General features: G+C 43.5%; 1 protein-coding gene across 5 annotated transcripts in view; it reads right to left on the bottom strand.

The window, feature by feature from the left end:
* Positions 1-8: 8 nt before the first annotated feature.
* The window catches only part of LOC110951013 (rho GTPase-activating protein 21), a 90,929-nt gene continuing 71,823 nt past the window's right edge, over positions 9-19,114 (bottom strand). For 4 of the 5 annotated variants that reach the window (XM_022193911.2, XM_022193910.2, XM_022193907.2 and 1 more), the window contains 17 exons: positions 16,034-16,180; positions 15,841-15,943; positions 14,580-14,616; positions 14,123-14,242; positions 13,453-13,752; positions 11,122-11,177; positions 10,847-10,995; positions 9,198-9,340; positions 8,948-9,106; positions 8,581-8,659; positions 8,417-8,490; positions 8,206-8,295; positions 7,997-8,122; positions 7,871-7,912; positions 6,418-6,523; positions 4,081-4,112; positions 9-2,783 (listed from right to left, as the gene is read on the bottom strand). In XM_022193911.2, coding sequence (XP_022049603.1) covers positions 1,125-2,783; positions 4,081-4,112; positions 6,418-6,523; positions 7,871-7,912; positions 7,997-8,122; positions 8,206-8,295; positions 8,417-8,490; positions 8,581-8,659; positions 8,948-9,106; positions 9,198-9,340; positions 10,847-10,995; positions 11,122-11,177; positions 13,453-13,752; positions 14,123-14,242; positions 14,580-14,616; positions 15,841-15,943; positions 16,034-16,180 — 3,422 coding nt within the window. In that variant the 3' untranslated portion in view covers positions 9-1,124. The remainder of the gene's footprint in view (positions 2,784-4,080; positions 4,113-6,417; positions 6,524-7,870; positions 7,913-7,996; positions 8,123-8,205; positions 8,296-8,416; positions 8,491-8,580; positions 8,660-8,947; positions 9,107-9,197; positions 9,341-10,846; positions 10,996-11,121; positions 11,178-13,452; positions 13,753-14,122; positions 14,243-14,579; positions 14,617-15,840; positions 15,944-16,033; positions 16,181-19,114) is intronic. The other variant, XM_022193909.2, reaches the window with a different exon arrangement.

The following is a 19,114-nucleotide window of genomic DNA, read 5'->3' as shown; positions in this document are numbered from 1 at the left end:
CACGACAATCTAATAAAGATTATTTATTTCCAGTGTTTGCTGATGGGGGGGCATCACACCCATGTTCTGCTGTACACAGGCGAGATGTTCACTGCTGGGCAAACATTGTCTCATGCAGTTCCAAAGATAAATCTTTTTCTCCCACTTTTTTTTTTCCCCAAGCGCCCATGCATTTTACTGCACTTTAAAAACAGAGAGGGGGAGAAAAAAATTAATTACTGAAACAAAAAACATGAATTCAACGCTCTGACGTTGCTGTGAGTTGAACTAAAAAAACAGGAAAAAATCTGGAATGCCTGTGAGGTTTATTGACAACTGTCTATAAAAACAGTTTTAAAAAAAGAAAAATAAAAGAGGCACTTTTTCTTGTTGAGATAAAAACAATTCGCACATATGTAAAAACGTACTTTTTGGACTATAACTGGACAAAGTTTGGAAATAAAAACTACTGTACCAAGCATTACATACTATAGTATCAGCATTTCATTACTGTTTTTCAGTCTTTATTTGATAAAACTATAATAATCCTCCAGTTCCCTCAAGCTAATCTGGCTGTTGTGACTGTACTGTGAAAAAAAACACATAGAAACTTCCCACAGCACCCAGCTCAGAAAGCAGCCCTCAGTTTTTTCCACGTACTTCAAGTACAGGCAAAACAAAAACAAAAGAAAAAACATATACATATTGTTTCTGAAAAAGACAGTATTGTCACAAGCAACTAGTGTTAGTCCAAAAAAGAGTAATACATTCTTAGAAGAGGAAGAACTGAGCCATGATTCCTTTTTAAAAACAGTCTTCCTCCTGCTTTCCTCAGTAATACTCGAGTTGAGCCTTTTATTAGTGCTGAAAAACAATCCTCGTCACATTCTCGCATTAGTAGATCCTGCAGGAGACAGTCCGTGTTTTGTTTCCTCGTCTGTTCCAGTAACAAGTCAGCGGAATTACACACATAAACATCTCTTCAGCATTATTCCAGTAACAATCATGAAAGCCTATACACAGTATGTACAGTAGATACATAAAGTATACTTTGTAGAAAAAATATTGTGCAGTAACCGCAGCTAAAACACCCACATTCGTACATTTACACATTCATCCTGGTTTCGTTTGCCCCGCCCCTCATTTCACAGATACTGGTAGAACCGTGAGCGGACGACTTGAGCTCCAGAGAGTTTGTGTGGGTGAGCGTCCGCCCCGAGGGAGGCCTTGTTTTTGCCCTGCAGCCCGCTGCCGTTCAGCTGTTCTCCGGTGAGTGGCTGAGCGCCCGGGGAGGCAGAAGGCAGAGGTTTTTCCGGTGCGGCATCCGGAGCTTCCGGGTGATCGTCCTCGGGCACGGCTTTGGGCGCCACCTCGCCGCTCGACTCGGAGCCTCTGCAGCGCTCTCTGGCGATCCAGTCCCGGATGGAGAAGTCCTGAGAGGAGCATCTGGGTTTGAGTCGGTCCAGAGCTGAGAGCTCGGCCGCCTGGTCCACGCCGCCCTGCTCCCTCCAGTCATTGATGACCGCCAGCTCTGCGAAGTCCCTCTGCCCGCCCATGGTGTGCCTCCGGCGGATGTTCTTCTTCTTACCGCGGGCGTCCGGAGTTCGGTTCTTCTGGGTGAACATGTCGTCCGCAGACGTTCGTAGCCTGAACTTGAGCCGCTCGGTGATCTTGAGGTGCCAGGCGGGCTCCTGACGCTCCGACTCGCTGCGTGAAGACGAGCTGAGGCTGCTCGTGGATCGGCCTTTCTTCATCACCTCCAGGACTCGCGACAGCCTGGTGGAAGACTCCGCCCTTCCCTCGCCGCGCTCCCCGCTCCCAGCAGCACCTTCTACCGACGACTCGCTGTCTGTTTTCTGTCTGAGAGACCACCTTCTGGAGAGGGTGTCGCACTCGATCATCCTGTGCGACGGGAAAAGGCGCCGTGCTTCCAGTTTGGGCGTGGTGCTCCCCTCGGCGGCGGCACCACTTCCGGCTCTCGACTCAGTCTTCTCCTGGCTCTGCTCGGGGCAGGGCGTCGACTGGCTGCTGCCTCCTCCTGGAGCAAAAACAGGGAAGTCGCTCTCGCTGTCCGTCTCCATGGGTCGCCCCTCGCTAATGAGCTCGCTGCGTTCGTCGTCTGCCTCCTCCCCGCCTTGCAGCTCCGGGCTCAGCGCACTAGACTCTGCTCCGGTCAGGAAGGTGATGGAGGAGGTGGTGGAGTAGTCGGAGGTGATGGAGCTCACCTCTGCTCCGGCGGACGCCCCTGCCCCTGCTCCCAGCCCGGCAGATGCTGGCAGGTCAGACGAGGCTCCCAACGTCCACTTTTTCGGTCTTGATCGAGGCACCGATGCTCCAGAGCTCATCGTCCCGAGGTCTGAGGTGTTTTCATCCAGCTGGGACGGAGGATCCGACAGGGAGGACTTCCCCTGAGGAGCCGCTTGGTAGCTGATGTTGGGAGAGCCTGAGATGTTTGGGGAGGGTGAAGGGGAAGGGTGTCTGGACGGAGTCTTCTCCTTCAGGAATAAGGAGTTCCGGTGGTCTCTCTTAGCTTTGGGTGTGAGCTCCACAGTTCTGCCGTTCTCTTTCCTCTCTTCTGCCCGTGCTTGTTGCTTGGCGTTGGGGCTGGGGCGAGTCTCGCTCTGAGCCTCAGTCGGCTTCTGGCCGGTGGTTTCCTTCTTGGGGAACACGGCGTCCAGATCGTCATCTGAGCTGCTAGGCTGCGGCTTCTCCTTTGACTTCTTTCTTTTGCGGCTGGCTGCAGCAAAGATGGAGGAGACCAGGAGCTCTCTGCTGCACTGGTCCTTCCCTGAGCCCCAGGAACCCTGCAGAAAGGACAGCAACGGACAGAGAGAAAGGGTGGAAAAACACCAAAATGAGTGATGCTGAGGAGCACAAAGGAGGAGACCTAAATAAAACCCTTTCAAACCCCTTCACCCCTGCCTGGAAACTTAAGTCTGTACTCCACCTGCTCCCATGAAGCACCACAAACCAGAGAAGTGGACAGAGAGAGGAACATTAGCGACGACATTAACAGGGAGCACATTACTGTTTCCATGCCGGAAGCAGAAGCAGGAGAAGCGGCAGCACAGCATGAACCGAAGCATCTCCACAAAAAAGCCTCAATGCTGCCATGACTGGTGGTAAAGCTGAAGAGGAGCAGCCAGATAACAGCAGTGCAATGATGAAAAGCACCTGTTTTTTTTTTTTTTCCACTTCATAACAATCTCCTGCATACTCCAGAGCTTTAACTATTAAATTTAGTGCCACTAAGCAGGTCCTCTATGAAAGATTGTCCATTTTTAGAGGTGAACTTTAGACATCACCCTATTCCAAGCATGATTTTCCTCATCTCTTTTGGTATCTACTCATGCAAATCCTTTTCATTTGTCTAGTTTTGAAGTATCGAACGATGAGGATGCTGCTTCCTCGCTAATATCATGGATGCTAGCAGAATATAATTTGGGATCACAGCACTGAGAAGTAAGAAACAGTGAAATTTGTTGGTTATCTTGAGGGAAAAACCCCGAAACCCTATGACATAAGAGCATCAGGCAGCTTTGTTTACAACGGAGATTCACCTCTTTAGGAATCCTGAAGAGAAGTTGGTGGGTGAAGTCCCACAGCCTCACAAAAAGTAAAAACATCTGCTTTATATCTGCTGAACCAGTAAACATCTTATCAGTCGTTGTACTGACGTAAACAAGGTGTCATAAAAGTGAGCATGTGTGTAGAGAACTGCTTTTCCTCCATGGACTGCATTTCTTATGGTTTGTCATTTAGTTATTCCTGGAACAAGAATAAAGTTATGATCTTATCTAACGAGGACATCTAGAGAAGGGCATGAAGATGTTGCTGTTGAACTTCTTAAATGTAACTTTTCAGTGCTGAGAATCACAAATTAAAGCGCATTCCATTGTTTGGGATGAAGGCAGTAAAAAGTGACACCTCAAAAACTGACAACAACCAACTAAAACCGTTTGCGCTGCCAGATGTGTGCCACGTGTGATTTGGGTGAAACAACCCTTTGACATGGAGGCAAGTTGATTTGAGGCTGGTCTCGTCCTACCTCCTGTCATCCTACACTATCAGTGGCCTGAGACGCTGGACACACACACTCACCTTTGATTTAGCTGAGTCACTAGTCGGTGAATCTGCAGGTAAAGGAGAAAAGAGAGATACGTTAGATGACTGTAAAACACAGATGAACACATGTAGGAGGAGGTGCAATGTGGGGGGATGAACCAAAGAGGAAAAAAAGGACAAGAGAGAAACATGTTGGTGAGAGGAAGCATGAAAAGTGTAAAAACAGCGACATGTGAGCACATACATGAGCAGACGACAGGCCATGCTGCACACGGGGACAGATGAGCTCTACGTTACACTCAGGTCCACGTCTACCTGGCATGTGAAACTCCTCCCACCTCTGGTACGCCACTCACACATGTAGCTGGACTACAGAGTCATAAGACGCTGTCGGCAGCTTCTATCAAACTTTCTGCCAGTGATTCTGAGTGCAACTTTGGCAACAAACACATTTTAAAGCAGCGGAGAAGATAATGTGCCATGCAACACAACGGATGGCGACTGAGGCTGTTAACCTGTCATAAAGACGTGATCCTATCATAACATTTACTCACTAAAAGTTTTCATTGCTAGTGCCCAAACATGAGCTCCTCTGATACTAAAACCTACCGCAGCTGCACTTTGAGGAAAATCAACTGTTTGCTAGCTAGCTTTTAAGGCTAGCAAGCAGAGTGCAACTCCTGCATTGTGGTCAATTTAATTAATTTAGAGATAACAAGCCAATATTTTCTGCCACTTTTACCAACAACCAACTGGTTGGTAAAGAGCCAGTAGGATTTCAAACTACGTTTACACCTCTGGTTGGAGATTGTGTCTTTAGTGCTACAAACACATTTCTCTCAATTAGAGTTTCATGTAATGATTACTGTTGATACTGATTAATCTGACAAGTGCTTTCTCCATTAACTGAAAAGTGAATAAAACTGAGAAAAAACCCCAACATGACCTCACCAAAAGTCTTAATTTCTGCAACGAATAGCCCAAAACCCAAACGAATCAAATTAGTTGCTGATTGGTCGATCAGAGGAAACGAATCGCTGCAGCTGAACAGTCAATACAGACAAACATCTGATGCCCAACATTACAGACAGACACAATACACAAAGTGCTGATTTTACCAGTGAAGCAGTGTGAGGTGACAGGACAACAGTGACACGGTGATGACAGAGACGGCTATGGAAGAAACCAAAAAAATCGAAGTGACAGGGGGGTCAGAGGGGCTAGCTATATGAAGAGAGAGGACACTAAATGAGAAAGAGAGTGTGAGCAAGGAAAACCTACAATCACCTGCTCTGTAATCACATCTGCTCTGATCATCCTTCGTCTCTAAGTAAAATTTGTGTTTGTGTGACATAGCCAAGCCCCCCTATACACCCCTTGCAATACAGATGATGGCACAATATGCAAGTGCACACTGACTGGTGACGTAGAAACCATACCATGCTATCTCTCCTGTTGGCAAGCTTGCGAGACAGTGAGGAGAGACAGCGGAGAGCCTTTCAGACAGTAGCACCGGCCTGTGTTAGGTATACTCTGATAGAAAACCCACAACAGCGGACGCTGTACAGTACCGTGTAGCCGCTTCGCTTCCCCTTTTCATCACAGGTTCTTTGTTTAACGCTTGTTTTGTTCTCTTTGGCATTTCTTAAAGGAACTGCGGGTTCCTGCAGACTAGGCAGCTACACTGGGGGCAACAATCCTCCTTCTTCCTACAGTTCCAGCTGTCCATCACGGACATTATAGAGTCCATCAGTGACATCATGGTGTGATAGACTCCTCCCACTTGGCCTGTGTCAAGATCAGTATGTGTGAATGCTGGGAAAGCCTTTAGGACACCCGACAGAGCCTCACTAGAGACAGAGGAATCAGAGGTCGCCTTTCACTGTAAAAACATCTATTTCTGACGTGGGAAAGAACATGCCGTATTAGTGCAACAGTAGGCAGGATCAAGGGGGGAGGAAGACAGCCCGTACGGGGGTATTAAGGGGTATTAAGGGGCAGAGGGATGATTAAAAAACAGGAAAAATCTATTAACTGTAAAAGACTAGCATATACCGAAGACGGCGAGTAGATCTATCAAAGCAAATGAAGAAGCAAGACAATTTGTTGCATCCGTTCAGGGATGCAGATAAATTGCCCACTGAAACCCACAGAGGCATTTGGACTCATGGTTAGCCATAGACATTTCTATCTAGTGGCAACAGCCAAAGAAGCAAAAGGGGAAGCTTGGTCTAGGGAAGAAGCAGCGTTATCATCAACATTTGTGGCTAGTTTTAACACAACCAATCCCACTTCGACCGCAGCACGCAGCAGTGAAAGGGTAGAGAAAGGTAAACCCACCACAGAGTTGGCCTGCCAAAGGCAGCGTGTTACCTGATACTTCACCCTGCGATGTGCCGGTACGGCCGATGTTGGTGAGCAGGTGGTCGATGTTCGGGACGGGCTGAGACTCCACTGCACTCTCCTCCTGGGACACAGTCTGAAAGCAGAGCAGAGAAACAGAGCTCAGTAAGGCAGTCCTAAAAACTTGAACACAGCAGACGGTTTGTAGTGTTTTTGCTGCTTTAATCCACCATGAGACTACAGAAGCTGCTTTACTATGAGCAGCCACACCGCTTATCATACAAACGTTTCATTTCAGCTCCAGTATTAACAGGTTGAAGTAGCCCTGTGAGGTTCTTATCAAAAATAAACGGCACAAAGATCGATTAATAACGACATCCTTGCAGCGTCATTACACAACTGATATGTCGTACCATTGGTTCAACATTTAGGATGAATCTGAATGTCAGATATGAAAAAACCGTCTACGAAAAGAATAAAGTGGAGCCTACAGTGTGCAATATAGTCCTAGCTGAAACCCAGTGAAGGCTATAATTCTATCACATCAATAAGCTAAGAGCACTTATCCAGGCCTCCCTCTCTGTCCCTCTGAAGGAGGATTAACTAAATATGAATTTAATTTACAATGAAATAAGCTCAAACATTCCACTATCGATTGCATTTATTAAAAGGCAAACTAAATGCAGAAATTGCTGAAAGTGGACAATGCGATTTCTCACATTTGATTGGCTGCAACCAATGTGTTTCCTGACCTGACCCTGAAATCTGATTGGAGAGTTACCCAGTCCAGCTCAACAACAATCAGATTTTTGCTGCTGTTGCTGCAGAGATGTCACTTGAAGCAGCTGTGGTTTGATGTGAACAGCTTGTTGCTACGTGTCTCCTTAGTTTTGTGACTTTTATAATTTCGCTGTGACTGCATTTACTGAACTGTGCTTGAAGACACAGAGTACAGGATATACCTGGAGACTGCTTCAGGCTTAGTTTGCACATTTACACAAGTTAAGATCACTGTTAAACACACGGGGAGTAGTGGTGTGGTCTCTTTTCCTGAGTTTGTTTTAAAAGTTTAATAGCAGTAGTGCTAGAATCCTCTTTTGCTTTATTCTTTAATTTAACAACACCCGTAGGCTGTTTTTTCTTTGCAGTTTGTCTCTTTTCTTCACCTTTAGAAAACATCTGAGCAACAAATAGTCTCACGAAAACATATCTGTGTGCTTTGATGCTTTATTTTACTCTTCTCTAGCAATGCTGGGTTGGTTTAGTTACAGGGGCAAGTGTGTTTTCCTTATCTAAAGATGATCAAATTTTTTGCACTTTTCATGACGTGATGTGATTTTTTAATGCTGGGTTAACCTTTTATCCATGATGATATTCAGTTTTTTTAAAGAATAAAGTATTTTGAATTGAGCTGAGCAAAAGGTACCACAAAGAGGAGACACAAAAAAGCAAACAATGTTGTGGCAGTGATGCCTGTACCCACCACTGGATCTCCGTTTCCAACTTCAGTGAAAAACCAGTCGTACTGGAAGAAAAAAAAAAAGGCAGGAGAAATTAGGTTTTTGCTTATGTGGGTGAATCTGTGACCACTGACAGACCCGATGCTCACATTTTGAATGAGGGTCTCCACTATCTTGTACTGGTCTGGCATGTGTGTCACCATGTGGGTCATGTTGTCCTCGGTGGTGCGCACCAGCGTCGGGCCGAACACGATGGCCAGGTTCCTTGGTTCCATCTTGCATAAAACAAAGCAAGTTTTATTCCAAATCCTCCTAAAGCGAGACTTAGAAAAACATCCCAAACTACTGAGCTAAATACCTTGTTTTTCTCTGAGTTTTCAGCCACAGTTTTGAGATGAGCTGAAAGGAACTTGAGGGTTTCATAATGATGATCTGGTAATTCGTGAAGCTGTAGGGAAACAAGAGGTCAAATAAGACAAGAATTAAATGCGTTTTCAGTTACAGCACTCAAACAGGCGTAAAAACATCAAACTGCTTCATAAATAAATATGATAAAAACTGTTACTCACTAGTCTTTTGAGCACTTTGAGTCTCTCCACTGGGTCCTCTATCCTGTTGGCCTCTATAAAATCTGTGTACCTGTCTGCAGGTCGAAATAAGGTAAATTACCCTTCATTTTCTCAGATTGCAGTTCTAACGTTTAACCACTAGATGGCACGCTGCATCTACCTACCATTGGTGAACAAGGGCTCAGGCAGTTTCCTAAAGAAGGACTTCAGTAAGCTGCTGATCACATTCAGGTCCCTCCATTTCTGTGAAAGAAAATAACAACACACGTGAGAAAAACGTGCGTGACGCTTATCTGTAGCTCTGCCGCTCTGCTACCAGATGTTTGCAATGCCGGTGATCCAGAAATACAAGCTCCTTTTCTGCTCTTTGATGTGTCAAAATGTGATGTATGGATGTCATCATTTTAGAGCACAACAATGTCCTGATCTGGCAGGCGTTGAAAGTCTTTCAGATTTGCATGCAGAACATTAATTCCAACTGTGTGGCGCCAAGGAGAGTTTAATTAAAGCAACAGCGGATCGATCACTCACATCGTCCTGGATATCGATGTCATTCATGCCCTTGTTATTGAGCTCCTCCTGCATGTTGGAGATGGCAGCGTTGTTTCCAGGGACTCTGTAGATGCCCGTGTACTCCAAACCTCTCTCTTCTACCAGCTTACAGCAAACCTCCACGATCAGAGGCACAAACTAAAGGCAGAGAAATGAGGAAAACGTTCAAAGAAGCGATCCGAATGCCTGTAGTGCTGTGTTTTGATTACAAACAAAAATCTGCATGAACCTTGTTGTTCTGTGCAGGAGGACAGTCATCCAGTCTCACTCCAAACGTGACTCCTGGAGACGGTTTCTTCTCGAAAGGTTTCCTCATCAGCCCCGGGATGCCTTTCCGCCACGTCCCTTTATCCTTGGGAGGGCTGGTGTCATCTGCATGCACAAGGAAACAACAGGACAGCATGAACAGAGCGCTTCTGTGTCACTTATCAGTGACATTTTAATTTCTTCTGCACTTAACCCTTTAAGCTTCAGTCAATTCCAGCCGTTTTCAGTACAAAAAATCGCTAATATTCTATTTTTAAATAAAAAAAATTACGAAAAATACGGGGAATATTGGACGGGCATCGGGAGGTGCATTTCCTTGAAAACGACCGATTCGGGGATTTTATACCGACTTCAGGACATGTTTTGGACAAAATAGTTTACTGGCTTGTGTCATCTGATGTAAAAGGTTGGATTATGGCCGTTTTTTGTGGAATCTTCTTTTTGTGTGTAATAATAAACCCGAAAATGTGAGTCGCGCTGTGTGCTTTGAAGCCGTGTATAGAGAACGGATGGATGAATATTTGTTTTTGTCGGACAAATGTGTTTTTCTCACCCGCTGTGGTAATCGCATCTGAAAGTGGTTTATACCGGCGGATTCATGAGAATCTAAGCTTTCCATCGGTGTATAGTGTTTGTATAATCGCGTTTGCAGCCGTCGGACATTCTTGAAATTCCTATGCAAATTAGTAGGTGTACCGCGGGCGGTACACTGAAGCTTAAAGGGTTTTAATGGATAACAGTTAATGCGTAAACAGATTTTTGTGTGCAGCAGACGCCCCTCTCAATATCTAGAACATGTGCAATCGCCCTCTCCATAAAAAATAAAAGAAACGGAACATTTTATTTTGAAAAATCGTTATAACATTACTCATAGACACAATAATGCAACCAACGCTGTCAAGACGTCAGCACTGGGTCTTTTTCTACTCCCCAAATATGAATTCTAAATATAAAAACTAATTATAAAGTTCATAAACCCCCTGAATGTACTGTAGAGACCTTTGCTCGTTCCATTATAAGTTGTCATCTCACTCCTGAATTTTGCCATCAACAGAATTAGAATCAGAAATACTTTATTGATCCCCAAGAGGAAACTGCTCTCTCTACTAACATGCTGGAGAGTGAGCATCTTAATTAACAAAAATAGTCAAACAATATGTTAAATAAGTAGCTCAAAGAAGGCAAAAGAAAAACAAGAAGCAGGGGCAACTGCAACAGACTGCATAAATGGTGACTCATGCGCATTTTACTCACACTTTAACATGACATTTCCACACTAAACGCATGCATAAAAAGCACAAACTGGTGCATAAAAATGCTCCAGAATGTAGGAAATTAAATGTTTGATGCTCAGTGACCTCCCGTTTAACGTGTCCCCTGCAATATTCCAATAAAAACTTCCCCATGGCTCCTTAAATCCTCTTCCAGCTGTTATGTAGTGTGTTATTAACTATTTATTTTAATCTTTACAAGGTGCTTACGCATGCAAAATAGGGGCGAAGTGCTGCTTTTATAGCTACTGGTACTTCCTGTTCTTATTTTATGATACAATAATGGGTTCAGAAGTGACATAAAGCTGCATCAAACATAAAAAGTCCTCTCTTCTTTTACCTTTGTGCATGTTCTTCCTCTCCTGCTCGGGTTTGGGTGAATGTGGACTTGTGGCTTTGGTCTCTCCTTTGCCTCCCAGCAGCGTCTGCCTGATGCTCAGTGACTGGCGTGAAGGTCTGGGCGATGGTTCCGTCTTGCTGCCTGTCGGACTGTGTGAGACACGGACATAAGACCCTAAATTCAGATCTTACCACTTTAGATCCACTACGTGTGAAGCTTGCAGACCTCCCTCCTCTTCCCACCTACTTTCTGTCGCTCCCCTCCCTTGGCCTTACCTCATCAAGGTGTTGTACTCCTTGATCTTCCTGCTGATGAGGTCATGGCTAGCGTTCTAAAAAAAGGAAGGAAGGGGGGGGGAAGGGCAGGAGAGGACAGACATGAGACACTGTTTAAGGCATCGGGTGCAGCAGTTACCTTCACCCCACCTTGCAGGCCAGTAACGGATCTTTACAGAACCTGCTGCTATCGGGTGACACAGGTAAGACCGCTGGAATGCCAAAGTAAGGACAGCGTGGCTTTCAAATTTCAAATGTAGAGGGTGCAGACCCACCTATTTTAAGACCAAGAAGAATTATTGTATTTAAATTATGCGCTCAGTTCATGTTTCATTTGTCAAAAGCAAAAGGTTTGGTGCAAGAACATGTTTATATAATCCAACCTTCTTAAATCTTTTTTCTATTTTCTGTGAGGTTTGCTCATGGGGGAAGCTCTCTAAATTGGTTAGAAATTGCTCGTTCTGATTTGAATGAGGCCAAATCCTCATAAGTAGGTGCATATGTGCAAAACTTAGCTGCAGCTAATCAATACCATCATTACTGATTCATCTGAATTACTGTCTCCATAATAATAATAACAATAATACGTAACATGTCAAAAAAAACTCACAAAACCTTTTCAAGAATTTGATTTTGCTGTCATAAGACAAAGAAAACCAGCAACTCCTCACATCTCAAAAGCTGGAACAGAGCAATTTTGGGTGTTTTGCATAAAACGCACCCACAAAATTAATCGACTATGATCTAATTATTTATGCAATCAGCACCTCTAACACCGTATCAGACAAGTTTCATTCAAGGCTCACTTGGCAATAAAGGCTTTTCTGATTCAGAGAAATGTTACACAAGAGTCACAAGAACTTCACGCTTCAAGTTTGACTTCCAAAAAGAAACAGATGATCCCATCACACGCTGAACTGAATGAAAGAATAGTAAAAGAAGAGCAGCGTCACACAATCTAATGTTCGATGTGTGCGTCCCCTCAGTTAATCCAGACGTTATGCAGCTGTTATTCTTTGTTGAATCATTTGCATTTTGTCGAGTTGATGGTTGGACAGTGACAGACGGGACCTCTGCAATTTAATTTAGTTATCTTATTTACGATTCAAGTAATGAAGTTTATCAGTTCATCTAATTCATAACACACTCAGGCTTTGCGACAAATATATTAGGAAGGAAAACATTCTCTGTATTCCATTCATTTTAAATAGTTAACTGACTCCAGTTTGCTAACATGGCTGACTTAAAAATTCTCTTCTCATTCATGGTTGTATTCTAAAACTAGCAGGTGGATGCTTCCACCGTTTCTCTTCATTTTCTGAGCTGTGACGTTGAATAATGACAAAAAGTCACTGAAGTTGGTCATTGATCTTTTTGGATATAGAATCCTTTAATTCGATCAGATTTGTGTGAAATGTTGTCATAATTAGCGTGTGAATTGTTGGTCACAGTGATATATAATCTGCAAAATCGAATCGGTTCATCTTTGAGTCCAAGAGAACATCTGCACCAAATTTCAAGAAATTTAAAAACAGTTTACAAGAGAGTTTGTGTTCATAATACTGGGATGGACAGACAACCAGAAAACACAATGCAGATGAAAATGAGCTTAAAGCTAACTCTGGTACAAGGCATCAAATGGAAACATTTATGTTTCATATTGCACATGGTCCCTTTTCAAATAAGCTGATAATAATAATAATAACAACGGCCACAGCTGTCGGAGGCATAAAAACGTCTTACTGGAGCTATGCTAGCACGTTTCCTCGCTTCCTTTTTAAAAGGAAGGATTTTCAAAATTCTTCTTTCCATGGTGTCAGTCTTAGGCCACAGAGGTGCTTCTGATGTGGCGCACAGCTGCATCACTCAGGAAGCTGCAGCATTTATGTCATGTGACTGGATCAAAGTCTTCAGCTTCAGGTACACCTGTAATTTCTCGCTCTAAGCTCCTCCCAAAGCCTCTGTTTTCCTTGAAGTGCATTTAAGTTTTAGGAAGACTCTCCAAGAGGGCAGAGGGGGAACGATTTCTAGGTCACGGGAGGAGAGAGGATAAGATGGTAGTATAATGAAAAGCATTCACTGGCTTAGATAAGTGGAGGATCTACATAAAGAGCCTGAGGCGGTTGTCCTCGCAAGAACCACCGAGCTGTCAACTTATGTCAATAAAATGATAAAATCTAAACTGTCAACCCAATGATGAAGTGAACAAGGTTAAGATGGTAATCTGTTTTATGATTTTAGTATATCCAGACTCTAAATTCCTCAAATATCTGCATCATGTCAGACCCATGACCCAGACAGCTTTTCTTTAACTGATGGTGTGATTCGTACCTCCTCATCCAGGTTGCTGTTCTCCTGTATGACTCTGATCCAGGCCAGCATGTCCTCTCGGTCCTCGGCCTGGAACAGGTACTCGCAGTCTGACGTGGTCAGTCTCAGCACGTTCTTACGCTTCGTGTCGCTGTAGGAGATGTCAATCAGACAGGCCTTGATGCTGATTGGCAGGGGCTCGTCGATGGCCTGGCAGTTGGCATGAGCTTGACCCTCCTTTTTGTCTTTATATAAGCAGAGGTAGTGACCTCTCAGCACGGCGTACATCTGCTTCCATGGCCTCATACCCCCTCCGACACGCTGCACAAAATAGGCCAAGAAGAAGAGGTGAGCTTAACAATGCAAAAAGGCCCTTCATTTCAGTCACGTTAAAAACACTCCTACTGTTAGAATCGCGACCTATAATTACTGCCTCAAGGACAAAGTGAGACCTCCTGTAACGAGGTCAAAGGCAGCTGTGAGTTCAAACTGGTCAGACAAGAGAAACGCAGCAGAGACATAAAAAAAAGAAGAAGCAGGTATCGTGAAACAAGGACAGACCTGTTGCTGTTAGTAAACCAATTCGTAAAGTAGGTCAAGCGATGCTTATGCGTGTCCTCACAGATGAGCATGTTTGTGCTATATTTTCTGTGCCAGAGTGTGAGTTACATGATATCCAGAGAGTGCACACCTTGCCCTTATCTGTGTGAAGCTGCTTGAAATGCAGCAAACCCTCCTTGGTGGCGTCACAGAAGACGTCTGAGGAGGAATCTCTTCTGGAGCCGGAATCTTCTGATGACCTGTCCACAGCCTGGAACACAGAAGAAAGCAAAATAAAGCTTAAAAACCTGAAAGGTTTGCGAACATTTGCATATGACGGATGATGTATCAGTTAAAATACTGAGTTTAAAAAGCCTGATGTAAGTATACGGGTACAGCACTCCCACACCTTCTGGATCAAATATTTACCAAACAAAAAGTCTGTTGTTGTTTTACAGCTGTCCCATTTTCCATAATCTATTCACATTTCAGTGGAAGAGGTTTATCAGCTGGGTGTGAACGACAGGGCTAATAAGTATCCAGGCAGGAAATGCAGATAAACCAGTCATGCTCAGCTGGCACTGAGCTCGTGTTTGACAAACACTCACCTTCCGGAGACTTTTCAGACCAGGTATCAAGGACCTCCTAAATAGAAGAGAAAATACATTATGAGCTAAATATATTATGAAATGTGCTGAAGCTTGAGAATTAGACTTTCAGCAGTAATTAACCAAATGTTAAAAACTACACCTGGAGTAATTTCAGATACATTCAAAGTGGTCTGGGCAGTATTTTCCCCAACATGTTAGGTTTGGTTTAAACATAGTTGTTTGGACTAAACACAGAACTGAAACAACCAACTTCCAGTAAACTACAGTGCAGTTTTTATTTATGGTGTGAAAGCAAAGCAGATCAATCAAGTGACTTTATGGAAGTTTTATGTGTTACGGACTTGAAAAGTTCACAGCCTGGCTCTCAAATCAGGCTCAATCTGCTGCACCTGTGAGACTGAGCTCAGCTGTGTGGTGCTGCCGATCAGCTGGGTGAAGTTATAAGGAGGGACCTCCAGCTGCTCAGATGGCTGTGGGTAGGCGACCTGGAAGCGTTGACACCATCAGTCGGCCTTCTCCTGGAACCCTAACTGTCTTTATGTCACAGAACCCAGCACTCCTTTGTCTTTGTTTTGGGGAATGTTTTCCTTTAAGGGGTCTTTGTTTTTGTTTGTTCTACCACCTTTGTTAGATTTAGTGGGGGATAGTGGTATTCAAGCACACACTATCCTCTTTTAGACCACAGAACCCGTTTTATGTCTGTTTGTGCGGTTTTTGTTAGTTTCCCCCGTTAACAACCTTGGTTTGTTTAGTTTGTCTGAGACAAGGGGGGGGGGGGTGAAACGTAACATGTGACCGTAAAAGACATGCTACTAATAAAGCCATCTGCTGGCTGTAAGCTTTTAAGAAAGCCGAACTTTTAAGAGAAGAAACTGTAACACGTGAACGACTGCACTGAAAAGGAGTTAAACCACTGGTATGGTGCACATTTGAGCATTTTCAGGTTTTTGAGTAGTTCATTTTCCACTAAGAAGTGAGTGTAACACAGTAACTATCCTCTTCATAATGTTATGATAAATTACACCTCTACTGTTCCTGTTTCTACCGCTTTGTCATAATTTATTATATCAGACCAAGCTGCAGTCTTGGCTAATCATTAGCTACCAGAGTTTGACTTTCCCACATGTCCATGACCACAACTATGAACATGTATTTGACCAGAGCTTAAAAAGAAGACTGGATTTTTTTTCTATAACATTTGTGGAGGTTTCTTTGGGGTTAAATTTCAACCAGTCAGTCCCAACAGAGCGCAACTTACCCTCTGCTTTCCTCCCGGTAGTTATCGAGGCCTTCATCGTATGACTTGGACCGCTCGGTTTTCGTACCAGAATCTGACTCAATAATTGTGAGACGGAGAGAATCTATTAAGAGAGGGTCACATAATTATTTGAAACTGTCCGTAACCTCAGATGCAAGCAGCCGACCGATGCTTCCACGTGGGAAAAACATACCTTGGTCGTGTGAGAGCTGGCGCCGAATGAGAGGGGACGGAGAAGTCGGGCTGGGTGGGATGGTGGTGATGATTGGTGCTGTGGATATCACCGCAGACGCAGGAATATGTGCGCTGTCGAGGTCAATACTGGGGCTGGACGGTTCATCTGAGGACAGAAATGTGGGAACTAAGTTACGAGGCAAGGAAACACAGAATAATTCAGGTTAGAAGAGTTGGCTAGTGAAGCATCTCCATTGACTGTCACTGTCAGACCGTAAATAAAGCTGTATATAAAAGGCAGATGTAGTGACTTCTCAATCACAAAGTAGCCCCACCTTAAACAGACAAGGCTTTATTACCTATTTTACTGGAAACGGGATCAAAATTTAGAAAACGAACATCATGCTGTACTGAAGGAGACTTGAAACTAGTGATTGATACCATAAACTCGTTGAGAAAATATTTACTGAGGTAACAAATCAAGTGAAAAGTTGGCTCATTTTCTTAGACTTCTTTACAATCGGACTTCTTTTTGCCCCCTCGTCCCCTCCCCTGCTGGCCATTAGAAAGAATGGGTTCAAGTCCTCACTTTTCAGACCTGGAAGATACCTCCATCTGTCCCCCCCCCCCCAATACAGTCAATAATCATAGTTTAGCAACTGTTAGATTTCCAGGTGACATATCTACACGCGTAGTCGTACACAAGGGTTTGTAATATGAGCAATACAGTATTTAAAAAGACAGGCAGGTATCTTTGTGTACCAAAAACTTAATATGGAACTATAGGTAATAAATTAAAGCATCTGTTTGTCTGCCCTCATGGAAGCTACAGATGTTAGCATGTACAGCTAACAAGTAAACAGGGTCAGGAACTAGCTTTCCATTTATTAGTATAAGGTAAGGTGCTTTTTTTTTCTTTTTTTTTTAATTTGTGGAAGTGAAACGCATTCCTTAAATTCTCTAAACTACATAATGAGCCAGAGTTGTAGTTGAACAAAGTATTTCTGTATCATACTTGTAGTTGGATAATCAACTGATGATGATGGCTTTCTCCCTGGAGCATGAAGCTTTACTTTGTCATACAGCTATCAGCAGCCTATTCAGACCTTCCATAAGATCCTCACTGTAGTGACGGCTGTCATTTTACCAGACAGAATTTACAGGTTTCTAACATCAAGGACCCATTGTATAAAAAAATCTCTAAAAATAAATGAGAGGGAAAGGAATTGGCTCTACTGAACTCATTCACCTTAGGAATTATGCTAGTTGCTGGCTGCTACGGTGAAATCATACTGCAGATAAAAACATCAAAAAAGCAGCTCATCTCTGATGTCGCAACTTGTATAAACTTTTGCAGCAGACTGCAATAAAACGCAGCGATAAGGAATGAAAGCAAAGTAATGCAGACAGAGCCAGTCAGCCAGTCATGTAGGTGTTTCTGTGCTGATAAGCTGCCACACACCTTTCCTTTTAAATACACATCTGCAGTGTTGTCGGCTAGCGTTGCATCACCGCAGACGAGCCCGTGTCATAATGTCTCATTTGCAATATCAGCAAGATGGCAAGCCCTAAAAGCAAATTAGGAGATGCATGCGGTGGACAAACACTTCCCGAAATGAATCATATCAGCGAATGTGGTAATATATAAAGAGCACATTATGTTCCTGAAGACTGTTTTTACATTAATGTAAACCAAAAGCAAACATGTTTAACGCAGCACTTCATACTGACAGGAATACCATTTCAAATCATTACTGTTACAAATAAATCCCATGAAAAGTCACTGTTGTGCAACTTTATGAAAAATTTCTTCCTTAGAGAATAAAACACCAGGTTAAAAATAACAAGCGCGTTAAAAAAAAATCGCAAAGATTAAATTCCTCTAGATGCTACATGCACTGTTGCAAATCTTGTACTTTCAATGGCACAATTTAATATGAAACATCTGATCTGCATGTTAGCTGGGTACTGCTGCGAAATCTCACCCCCACAAAACCTCAAAGACGTCTCCCATGACACTGCAAACCTCATTTCTGCCGAGCCAGCCAGATGCCCATTTCATTTAATCACTTGTTTATATACTTCTAATTCGGTTTCTGGGAAGACGGAGGCAGCCAGCGAGATTTGACACACTTAATTTTTGAGTCCGTTTTAGGCATGAAGATTGATGCAGCTTTCAACAGAAGGAGAACAATGCGGGTCTATCAATCTTTCTTCCACCCATGTCCGGAAAAATGAACTTGTACGCACAAGCTGGTGAGCTCAGCTTAGCATAAAGACTGGAACTTGGGGGAAACAACTAGCCTGTATCTGTTCAGTATTCTGACAGTGTGGGCTTATTTGCTGGGTGCAGTGATAATTTCTTTGGTATTTTGTCCATGAACCATTCATAAAACCCCCACTTATCGGTTTCACACTTCACTTTTATCACAGATTAAACAACATAAAACTTACTGGCTGTGGCTTAACATTTTATGGACAGACTTGGGAATGTTATCAGTTTTACGATATGTCCAAATATACATTTTAAAAAATCAACTATCGTGCTTTATCTATATGGAAAAGGACAGATTGTGTTAATGAATTTCCTTCACACCAAAAAAAAAACCGGCTCTCACTGGTATCAATCAAACACTTGAAAGTGCTTAAACCTTAATCTAATCTAGATGTAAATGCAGTGAGGTAAAAGGTGAGAGCTGAGGAGTGTTTGGTGTGTACGGGGGCAAACGCTGCTGGAAGAACCCCTGCAGGTTCTGGGACACTGACAAACACAAGAGCTGCTCTCATTGGATGGTAATGAGTCACCGATGAAGACGCAGCTGAGGATGGAAGGTCGAGTTCAAGCTTGTCAGCCTGTAAAGTTGGCAGAGATGTGGGGGAAAAAAAACTGACGACAAAGCTTGATTTTGAACCCTACGACATGTAAACACAGCTCGCTTCAACTCTGACACATTCGGTGTTTCACAGGAAACGCAGAACGAAACAAGGATCATCGTAAACAAAGAGGGGACGTGACATTTTGCATGTACTATAGCAGCACCGGCTATGTTCTGTTCCCAACACAAAATGCTTGGCAGGCTGCTAATGTAGAGCAGTTGTT

Source organism: Acanthochromis polyacanthus, chromosome 20, assembly GCF_021347895.1.
Source record: "Acanthochromis polyacanthus isolate Apoly-LR-REF ecotype Palm Island chromosome 20, KAUST_Apoly_ChrSc, whole genome shotgun sequence".
NCBI classification, from domain to species: Eukaryota; Metazoa; Chordata; class Actinopteri; family Pomacentridae; genus Acanthochromis; species Acanthochromis polyacanthus.
The sequence above is the reverse complement of the archived record's forward strand: the minus strand, read 5'-3'. Positions and strand labels throughout refer to the sequence as shown.